Genomic DNA, 11,408 nt, shown 5'->3' with positions numbered 1-11,408 from the left:
ACGTGCTGTGAAGGGCAGATAGAGAGTGAAGCACGAGCCCACCCACGGTAACGCACTACTGTGGAAAGCAGTGGTTCGCAGTTCCCGCTTACTGGTGTTTCAATTCCTTCTGCTTTCTGCACAGGAATATCAAAGCCCAGCGCAGCGCAGCACTGTACCCTAGCCCCAGCAGCCTATGCTTTCACAGTGGGTGCTTGCAGCAGGGCAAATGCCCCTTGAGCTCCCCTCAAGGAGCTGCAGGCTGCCACGAGGCCTCTCCTCAGCCTTCTCTCCAAGTGGGGGTGCGCAGTCCCTACCTGTGAGCACAAAGTTTTCTTGCTCAGCAAGAGCCTGCTCCCTGTGCTGCCTCTCCCTCCCAGCACCCAGAGCTCCTCAGAGCCCCGGGAACAGGGCACCCACAAGGTGTAGGTGAGAAGAGGGGCAGATTCAGGGCTGCCAAGCTGCTGCTGGCAGCCAAACCGTTGAACCATCACTTCACTCGCTGCCTCACTACACTTCCTCTGAACACTGCAACCCCACACAGTGCTTCTTTTGCAGGAAGCACACTGTTGAATTCCCGCTGTCCAGAGGAAACCCACACTCCTCTGGCATCAAGCACATCTCGTGGATTACCTGGGCTCCCGTCCACCACATCAGTAGTTCCTTCGAGATTTCCTCAAAGGCTCTACAAGCTGCTGTTGCCCAAGGCAGGATGCAGAGAGCTCCTTCCTCACTTGCCTCATCCTTGGGCAAACAGGCCAAATGCCCTCCTTTGGCAGCCAGCAAGTCCAGCGGCTGAGAAGCGATTCAGGCAAGTGCAAGTAGTTGTCAGGATGCAGCTCTGGAAGCTGGGAACACAGGCACAAGTTGGGCAATCACTTCTATGGAAACTCATTTGATCCTCAAAAGGAAAGTCTGGAGCTACGCCTTAGCTGGGCTCTTCTTAGCAGCCCAGCTGATAGAGAAATCCCAGCTGACAGCCTACCTAGGAGCCAGCCTCCTGACCCCCATGCCTCGTGTCAGTGACTTGAACTCACACTGTGAATAGCATCCCCTGACTTCCTCTCTGGGATCATTTAAGTTTCTTGACCTTAATCACAGCAGCTGCAAAATCATTATCACCAGCACTGGATGAGCTTGCAATGAGTGTTATGTCACTGCCATGCCAGCAGACCTACAGGGCAGGGGTATTTCTCAGAGGAGCGTAGGGGAAGGATGGAGCCATCTGGTTCTTCATCGGTCCCTGCTGAGGGCAGTCCCATTACCTGAAGCACAGAGGCGACGCAAGGGCAGAGAGGTGGCAGGGACTGGAGGTTTGCATGACCTCGGCTACCAGAGAAATGGTCTGAGAGCAACAAGGTGCAACTCAGCAAGAACAAATGCAAATGTAAAGCAACGCGAGGTGTATAGAGAAGAAGTGGGGAATAACCAGCTAGGCAGCAGAACGGCAGGGAAAAATCTGGGGGTTACAGAGCCATCTCAAAGTGAAGCGTTGGCAGCAGCGCGGAGCTGTGCAAGTAGGCAGGCAGCAGGTGGGTGAGGGAGGCGAGGGATGGCTGCCCCTCCCAAGGCGTGGAAAAGCCCATAAGAAAATAACCCACGGGGTGAACACACCAAAATCCTGTGCGAAGAGGAAGGAGCGAAGATGATGGGTCCACTTGGCCTAGAAAAGAGAAATCCTGGGGGCGAGTGGAGGGCGGGGGAGGAAGGAGCTGTCTTTGATACGCTGTAATGGAAAGAGTGGTCAGCTGTTTTCTGTGCAGCCGGCGCCGGGCTTCGATGGCAGTAAGAGAGATTCAGGTCAGAGGTTGAAAAGAGGTCAAGGTTAGGAAGGCAATGCTGTCCCCTTTACATGAAGTGGTGAGGAACAAACCTTTGTTAGAAACGGTCCGGGTTTCATCCTGCTTCTGTAGGACAGACTGGAGTGAGATGCTCCCAGGGTTTAAATAAGGTGACTTATTTACAGAATAACTGCTAAGAGAGCACATTGTGCATCTGCCAGGCTTTAACTGCAGCCAGCCCCCACGCCTGCCCATGCACACTGCTTTCTCAGGAGAGGAGACTGCTGCAGCTTCCCCATAAACCTACCGCATCCCTCTCATCTTCTTTGCATGAGCATTCAGTGAATAGCTCTATTTAAAAAGCCAGCGTAGGGAAGTTATCAACTTTAGCCTCCTGCAAACCGTGGGGGTTGCTTCTGCTCCACGTGTAACATTTTATGCAAACACTTTCTCACAATACAATCACAACAATTTGCATATCATTCCCCATTCGAGTTCAAAGACTCTTGTGTGGGATTCAGTGTTGCTGATGAGTGAGTGGTGGTGGTGATGATGAATGAAGGCCTCACGCTGCCTGGCCAGTTTCTGCAGCATGGCATCCCATCCCAGCAGCACAGGCTGGTCCTGTCTGCACAGGGCAGCTTCCCCAGCTGGCAGGACAGCTTGTCTCTATGCTAGGATTATATCACCTGTGCTGAGGTAAGGGGGAGCAGGAGAGGCAGGCTACAGCAGGGGAGCGAGGGCTCCGTCCCACTGTGTTTATCCCACCTGAGTCACACCAATCACCCATCCCACAGGCACTTTCAATCCACACTGAGCACAACCTCACCATCTACAGGAGACACATACATCCCAAGTGAGTTATAAATGACGAGAGCTGTAAAATCAAGCACTCAAAACTAGAGAAAACTCAGAATTAGCTCCCTTAAGCACACTGCATTTGCACCCATGCGCAGTGTACTGTTCTGGACTGGGCTTTATACCTACAGTACTCACTCCTGGCATTGCTACCTTACCTTTATCCTGGTGGTCTGATCCCACTTTGATGTCCTGCTTTTGCATTTCTTCACAGCCTCTTCTAATGCTAATCTCTCCAGCATCCCCAGGTGAGTGCTCCAGGACTGTTAAGGAAGTTGTTTCCTCATCCACCTTTCCACGTGATGGAGTAGAACTATTCCTGTTTTACAATTGCAAAATGAGAGATAAAGAGGGATTTAGCTCATAAGCACTCATTAATTTTGGACATTTTAACCAATTAGGAACTAAACTTTCAGTGTTTCTGGCTCAGTGTAGTAATTCATTTAACCAGACCCCAGCTCCTGATGTCTGTGGCTGCAGCTGCAACCTTTTAGATCTTCCACAAAGCAGTCCTGGCAAATGAGGAACACATGGCTGCTCCTGTGAAAGACTTGCTTATGCAGCTCACCAGGTCACTTTGGGGTAGATTCAGCTCTCTCAAGAGGCACCAAAGGTCTGCCCAGGAGACCTCCTTTCTTTCTGCAGTCCCTCGTTTCCTTGCTTGGTAGGAGTGTCAGTCCTGGTAAGAAAGCAGGTGGCCCAGTAGGCCAGCTCTTGGTCCCCTCCAGCAGTGGTCCAGCCTGGGTGATGAAGATGTGGTCATCTAGGGCAAAAAGCAGAGGTGATCACATGTATGAGACTGCTGAAGCTAGGTTGCCCAGGCAAAGCCATTTCTGGTAGTGTATAGCTCTTCCGTACCTGTCTTTGCCGTTTCTATGATTTTTTTTTTAATGTCTTTGGTGTGCTTTCTGTGTTTCCCTGTCTATGCATCGCAAGAAGCAAACCATAGAAACTAATCTCCACATGTTTGCTCGCCAGGACAGGCTGTCCCAGCACAGCTCAGCAGGGTCTGGCCTCCAGCACGCCCCAGAGCTACAGTCTCAGGGCACAAGTAATGCGTTCACACCAGGTTGCTGAAGGGATCAGCCACAGGACTTAGCAGCTCATGAGCAAGCACAGCACTTGGGTGTGTGCCTAAGTGCCTCCCCAGGTCAGCAGATTACAAAACCTGGTGTGGTACTGAGAATCTCAGAATTGCAGGAGTTGGAAGGGACCTCTAGAGATCGTTGAGGCCAACCCCCAGCCAAAGCAGGTTCCCTACAACAGGTCGCATAGGTAGGCATCTAGATGAGTCTTGAATATCTCCATAGGACACTCCACAGCCTCTCTGTGCAACCTGTTCCAGTGCTCTGTCACCCTTACTGTAAAGAAATTCTTCCTCATGTTTGTATGGAACTTCCTACATTCCGGTTTTATGCTGTTGCTCCTTGTCCAGTCACCATACCACTGAAATGAATCTGGCCTCACCCAATTGCCTCCCACGTTTTAGATCCGATCCCCTCTCAGTATCCTCTTCTCTAGGCCAAACAGACACAGGCCCTTTGCCATCTTTGTGGTCCTCCGTGGAACTCTTTCCAGGAGATCCCTGTCTTTTTTGTACTGGGGAGCCCAGAACTGGACTCAGTAGTCTAAATGCGGCCTCAACAGGGCAGAGTAGAGGGGGAGGATCACCTCCCTTGACCTGCTGGCCAAGCTCTTTTTAATGCACCCCGAGATACCATTGGCTTTCTTGGCCGCAAGGGCACACTGCTGATTCACGGCCAACCTGTTGTCCACCGGGACTCCCACGTCCTTCTCTGCAGAGCTCCTCCCCAGCAGGTCAGCCCCTGACCTGTGCTGATGCATGCTGTTACTTCCCCCCAGACACCAGTTGGTTTCTTCATAGCACCCAGTCCCTTTCTCACCAAGAGCAGACCTGACCACCCAGCCCACGGGATGAGCATGCACCTGGGGCTCCAGAAGGCCCCTCCTCCACCTGTCACTGGCTTTTCTTCTTCCCCTGACAAGACAGAGCCCACCATCAGACCTATCCAAGTGCATGGACACAGTGTGTGCAGGGGCACAGCTGCTGTCTGACGGTTTGACTCACCTCGATGGCAGTATCGTTCAGCAATGGTGGGGAAGGCCCAAAGAGGAAGGGCAGCGACCCGTTTAACCAGAGCGGCTGATCCACCCAGGGCAGGTTACCAGTGCTTGCAGGGGGCTGCAGCCCCAGCTTCCTTTATATATTTCCAGACCGTGAGGCAGGAACGATGCATGGCTGTGCAGCCCCACACACCTCAGGCCTGTGCTGACGTTGCAGTGGGTCCAACTGAGCGGCAACAATTTTGCTCCTAGGGATGGCTGCAGCTTGACAGGGACTGAATCTCGCTGGGCGCTGCTGCCATGCCCCGGGGCGTGGGGCACAGGGGCAAACGCATTACTTGTCACCTAAATGAATGCATGATTCCTTTCAGAGAGAAATGTTCATCAAGCTCACCCTCACCATCTGTCCAGCCCTCCCAAGGACAGGGCACAGTACGTGTGGGGCATGTTCTTGCAGCTAGCAGACTCCAAGATGCCCTTCTCAGCAGGGAATGGCTGAACAGCGGGATTGCTCCAAGCACACTCCCATCCCAACAGCAGCTTCTTCACTTTCTCCCCTTTTTCTTCACCATTTCTCCCTTTCTGCCCCATTTCTCAGGGCCTCGTGCCCAGCAGTGCCTGGGAGGTGCAACAAGGGAGAGGGGCCACAGCCTTAGCCTCAGTGTGAGGAGCTCCTGCTGCTGCTGACAGCTCCCACTCTAGCTTCAAAGAGGGGACAGAGAAAGGCAGAACCTCCTTCCCTCCCCCCTTCACCTGAATCCCAAAGCACACGTCCAAGAGCCGTGCCATTTCCTAATTTTTTTAATCCAAACTCTTGGACCTGAGTTTTGGCATCCTCATTTTTCATGGGCACCTCATCCTCAGTGCTCTGCGACGCCAGCGGGCACCTTGTCCACCTGCACAAAGCAATTAGCTGCTCTCTGAGAAGCGTGTCAGTTTACCAGTTTGAAATGAGTTGTCTTTCCATTTCTTTGAACATCTTGTGAGGGGGTGAGCAGAGGAACAGACTTATCTCTAAGCCAGGCATTGCTCTACACATCTCTATCACGCGGCATTTCATTAGTTTCCGCTCTAAACTACCGGGACTTTTAGTCTCCACATAGGGAAATTTTCCTATGCCACAGATTGAGGTCAGTGCCCATCTTTGAACGTCTCCCATTTTCACAGTGGGGCTAGTAGAAGTGACGCAACATACGAGGCAAGATCTCCCACAGCCGTCTACACTGTGGTTATAATGGGATGGACGTGCTCTCCCGTTCCCGTTCCCAAGGCTCCCTCCCTCTTTCCCCACTGCTGCACAGAGGCTGGATGCACCAGGTAGGCACACCCAGTTTGAGCACGGCTTTGAACCCATTTGCACCCTCACCCTGCTGCGTGGCTGACAGCCGGTGCTTGGCCATGCTCTGGAACGTGGTGAGGAGCAACACTGAGGTGCAGCAGCCCTGACACATGGCGGCCATCAGGCAGGGAGATACCCATGCACTTGGCTCTGTGCAGGCAACGAGACCCAGCGGGGCACTCTGGCACCCCGTGCTGCTCCTAAAACCTTGTGCACATCAGCCAGCGACCTGATGGCATCGCCTGGCAGCAGAGTGGCTGCAGGAAGCCATATTTCAGCTGCCCCGCTGTGAGAGGCCCAGCCAACGCCTCGCTGGTACCTCAGCTTGCTACACAACCAACATCTGCAGCCTGGAAGCGATGAGCGCATCAGGTCACATTGCTAAGGGGGAAAATCTCCACCAAAAAGGAGAGATGCCTCCTCTAGCAGATACGTACAGAAGTGCAGCAGTGACTCTTCCTGGCACCCACAGGGTGTGCCTGTGTGGCAGATCACTGCAGCACACCGCCCTGTCCAGCTCACAGGGCTACGGCACTCAGCAGCACTGCACAGCGCGCTGCCAGCAGCGGCCAGAAGGCACACGCCGGCCTGCCTGGAGGCCCCACCAGCACCGGGGCAGGCACAAAGCCTCAGCGCCCACCCCCTCCCGGCAGCCCCAGCCTTGCTGCCGCAGGTTTCCAGCAGATCCTCCTCAGCCGGCGGTGCTGCTGGAATCAGGGCGCTGGCGGAGCCACCACAGGAACTGCAGCGTCAGGAGTCAGGACTTCCCCCGACAGCGATACAGATGACAGCTCAGCAAGTTCATTCTGCAGAAACCAGATAACATCAGCTCAAGGTGGTGGTTACTGGCAAAGGATCCTGTTCCTGAAGCTTCATCTGAGACGTGACAGGCGGCAGCGAAACCTCGTTGTCACACATACCCAAACTCTGCTCTTGCTTCGAGCCACATGGGGCTTTGGAAGTAGCACCGAGCACACACTGGGTGCTTCTTCTTGCAGTGCTGGGCCCCTCTTCCAGGCGCCGTCTCCAGGCTGGAGGAAGCAGCGGGTGGGTTCTCTCGCTCCCTGCAGCCACGCCACGCTGGTGGCCCCGCTTCAGCTGTGGGCTGTGCTGGCATCACTCAGAGCAGGCCGGCACCACGTGAACCGGTTTCCGTGTCTCTTGGTAAATATCAAGGCTGGGGATTTCTAGGGGTTGTTTTCTAGCCCGATAAGTAGAAGAACCAATAAAGACAAAGATAAGTGAATACCTGCTAGCCTCGGCTTAAAAGGAAACAAGAGCGGGTCATTGGCAAAGGTTAGCTGACACCACTCATTGCAGGGGCATAGAGTCACCCCAAGAAAAGTAACCGCCCAATGAGGCTCTCCCCAAAGACTGAAATGGACAGGAGCCCGTGGGTGCCCGACGGGCCTCGGCTCTCCCACGGCCGCGCAGCCCCTCCTGCTGGCGGCCCCTGGCAGCACCGAGCTCAGGGCACCGCCGGCCGTGTCCGGGTGGGCAGCGGGCTGACCTTTGGGAAGCGGCCTTCATCTTTTCGACGTGAAATCTCTCATCATCAGCCTTTGCGCGGGACTCCGGTGGAAGGATGACACCACCACTGTGCTTTGGGTTTGGGAGCCCCACGCCGGCTCAGAGCAAGGAGCAGGCTGGCCCAGCGCTGGAAGCTGAATGAGGGCTGGATTCAGATGTAACACCGTGGGCCTGGTGGGCTCACACCTGGAACGTGCTCCTGCTTCTGCACACGCCCAGGAGATAGCACTGTAACGCACCACTGGGCTGCAGTCCAACCAAGCGCCCTGGAAAAGCAATGCCTTAAACCGAGGGGCGATCTCGTCGGCACTGACCAGAGTGCAGCAAAAGGCTGCTCTGAAGACATACAGGAAACAGGCACATCCTGTCTTGGCACTGCTGGGGCTTAGAATGCTTCTGCCTGAGCCCTGGGAGGAGGCGCTGCACATTAAACCAGCACAGATCCACCACTCCGCTGCTGCTGCCTTTGCTGCCTGCTGCCAGTGCGCTTGGCTTCAAAGGACATCTTATGTTTCTCTTTCAAGCCAGCAGTTTTTATAGCAGGAAGTTTCAGTGCAGCACGGCTGTTGGCCGGAGAAGGGCCATCCATCGCCTGCACTCACGGCAGTGCCCAGGATGACAGTGCGTGGGAGTCACAAGGCCCTGCACATAAGGAAGAGCACACGGGCTGTCCAGGTGAGCAAGAAGCGTGTGATGACTGTGGTTGGGCCATGTGATGTCCCACAGGCAGCTCGCTCTCACCAGGAAAGAGGAAACTGATACACGGAGGAGCCTGGAAATTCATTACCTTTAATATTCTGCAGGGTAAAATAAAGTCCTGAAGAGAGAAGCAGGCCTAGAAAACGCTCTGCAGCCTCTTTCAGCACAGCTCGATGAGAGCTATTGCATTCCTCAGAAGTGCCAACATTGGCTCATTGTGAGAATAGGGTCAGGCCTCAGCCACTGCTGCAGGGCAGAGCGAAGCGCAGAGCTGAGCCGTCCAGCTGTGGTGGGAGCCAGGCCACACACTGCCTTTCTTCACCAGCTTTGTTCCAGATCCCTTCCTTGCACGTCCCTCTAGCACACCTCAGCCAGCAAATCCTCCTGTGGCAAAAACTGCCTGTATCAGATCCAAAATACCTTACGCTAAATAAGGCAGCTGACAGCATTCTGGGAGGTCCCAGAAGTTATAGAAAGGGAGGGGAAATCCAGGAAGAAACAGGGAAGGGACTAATATAAGACACGGCTGGAGGTGGAAACGGAGACTGCAGAGAAATAAATGTGCAACAGAGAACAATTTATGCTCAGAAAAGGCTACCTCCTATGCTCTTACCACATATAGGGTGAACTCATCCTCTCCCCAGCAGTACTTCAGCATTACTGGCTGGAACGTGCATCTGTACCAGAGCTCACAGTTTGCATCAAAGACTCCTCATCCACGCTGGTAAAGGAACTGGGAGAAGATAGGGTTCACCACGGCTCCTCTGAGACAGCATGCGGGACACCACCACTCGGTGGTGTTCCACGCATGAGATGAAGCCCACGCTGCCCACAGCAAGGTGCCTTCCCGCTGCCTTTCTATGTAAGACTCAGAAAGGCACCTATATAGTGACAGGCATTGGATATACACCTGAGGATACCAACCCGTTCAGTTCCAGTGAGCCCTTTTGTCCTAGCACCTGAGTGCCACCTGGCTTATTACCTTCTATCCTGCACATCCCCGTGCTCGGCGCTGGCAGGGCTCAGCCTTCTCAGAAAGCTGGGACCCCGCAGAGGCCCACAGGACCCGTATTCTGCCTCCTTCCGTGAAGGGATCACCACCGCTCTGACACTGCGACAGCTCCCCTTCCTCTTTGTCTTCCCTACAGGGGCTCAAGCTGTGGCACTCGCGCTGAACCCAGGAAGAGGCAGGGATGAGATCATCTCCCACATCTCCCACCTTTGCGTCTCCTGCCTGCAAATCACGCCCTGCCTGCCCGTTAAGGTACAGCACTGTGCTACTGCTTGACTAACAGCCGTCAGAGCCACCTCTGACGTTCCCAGCTTCCCCAGATAAATGCCCTCAATACAACTAATGCAAAAACAGCTCTGGGATCAGCCTCCCACATGGCCGAGGCACAGTCAGAAACCCCACGGCTGCCGTCATGGGGCCGAGCTCCATCCAGAGCCCACCACGGCCCGACCCGGACAGAGCACAGGAGGGCGAAGTTACATAAAGGTAACATTTACTGGGAGATACAGAACTGAGTATTATGAAGGACATACATGGATGGAGGCGGCAGCGGCAGCACTGCGGAGGGCTGCTGGGCCCCCGTCCCAGAGCGCTGGGGGAAGGAGCCCGCTGCCGGACGGGTAACACAACGGAGATAACTGCGGCATATGCGTTTGTAACAAACAGACCATCGTAACATACGTTTCTATGGGATCACATCTAGTGATTATATAAATCCATATAGAGATCGCTGTATAAAAACTTTGTAAAAAATATCTTTAAAAAAAGTGTAAAAATGTGCATTCAAAAGCACGGCCGACACGGACAGCTGGGCTGTAAACATTATACTGAGAGTGTGCTTGTGGGGGGGCGCCTGCGCCACCGGGCCCCGACGGGCCTGCCACCGGACGGGGCGCGTCAAGTGTCTGCGGTTCTGCGGCTGCCTTCCGTGCCGAGTGTGCGCCGGGAGCGGCGGCAGCCTCCGGGGACGGCTCCGGCGGGCCACGGTCCCTGCGCCCCACGGGCACGCCGAGGGCTGTGGGGAGGAGGGCTGAGCGGGAGGTCTTCTCCCGCCTTCGCGTTCTCTGTGCGCCGCGGGTCCCCGGGGCCACCGACAGGCCGCAGGGCCGTGATGAGGTATCACACGGAGGTTGCCCTCACCCGCGCCACCAGCCCCGCTCCCGGGTTCAGCCACGGAGTAGACGGTTGACGGATTCCCAATCTTCTCTGTCCCCAAATTTTTTTTGGTCCATAGTTCCCAAGGAAGCCCACTGAGTCCTGGACGCACCAGGCCTCGGTGCACAGTTCTTCATACGGTACATACATTAGAGACCCTGGAAGACCCTGTGCCGGTCTCCTCCTCCAGTGCCACCTTCACTTCTTCTCCAGCTGCTCCAGCAGCGGGTTGGCTTCGCTCTCGGGCGTCTTGATGCTGTCTGTCCGTACGATGCAGGTGGGACGGTGCCGGTTCAGCATCAGGATCAGCTGCTGCCTCTCTTGTTTCAGCTCTTCTATCTGGGCCTTCAGTTCAGCGTTCATGAGCTCCAGGCGCTCGGACTCCTAACATGGCAGAAACACAACCACACGTGACTGCTCCACGAGGACAAGGCGCAAAGAGAAATACTTGGCCAACAAGCCACCGCTACTCGGCCCTTGCAGTAAAGGAGCAGCCTGAAGACATGCCAAGACATCAGGCTTCTCCAGGCAGCTCCTACCCAGTCCGTCACCTTGTGTCAGGTTAAGGAAACAGAGCTATCTCCTCGGACGGGGCTTTGCTGCACCACAGCAGCCCCGTGCCTGGCTGCTTTCCGCAGGCTGGGAGGATGTCGGGAAATGAACCTGCATGTTCACGTTTTAAAAGGTTCACCTCTCTGTCTGCAAGGACCTGCCCTTGTGAAATGATACAGCCCTGTCTCTTGCCCGCACCCCACCAGCCCTTACCGAAAAGCAAGGCGCCAGAAGTGGTTTCTGTCTTGAGGCCACCACCAGAGGGCACCTGGCCTCTGAATGAGGAAACCTCCTGGAATTTGGGCAGGGGGCCAGCGGGCATCCAGCCCGTCCTGTGCCACGCTCACACAGTGCTCCCGCTCCAGCACACATACAGGGAGCTATCAGAGCCCTCTGCCCCAAGCCCACCTCCAGGTCA

The 11,408-nt window shown here is 55.0% G+C and overlaps 1 protein-coding gene across 3 annotated transcripts in view; it reads right to left on the bottom strand.

Moving 5' to 3' along the window:
• Positions 1 to 8,342: 8,342 nt before the first annotated feature.
• The window catches only part of JDP2 (Jun dimerization protein 2), a 40,527-nt gene continuing 37,461 nt past the window's right edge, over positions 8,343 to 11,408 (bottom strand). For 2 of the 3 annotated variants that reach the window (XM_040700998.2, XM_046941773.1), the window contains exon 4: positions 9,760 to 10,822. In XM_040700998.2, coding sequence (XP_040556932.1) covers positions 10,637 to 10,822 — 186 coding nt within the window. In that variant the 3' untranslated portion in view covers positions 9,760 to 10,636. Of the gene's footprint in view, positions 10,823 to 11,408 lie in introns of all 3 variants that reach the window. The other variant, NM_001277887.2, reaches the window with a different exon arrangement.

Source organism: Gallus gallus, chromosome 5 (genome assembly GCF_016699485.2).
Source record: "Gallus gallus isolate bGalGal1 chromosome 5, bGalGal1.mat.broiler.GRCg7b, whole genome shotgun sequence".
In the NCBI taxonomy this organism is placed as follows: domain Eukaryota; kingdom Metazoa; phylum Chordata; class Aves; order Galliformes; family Phasianidae; genus Gallus; species Gallus gallus.
This window is presented reverse-complemented; position numbering and strand designations above follow the sequence as displayed.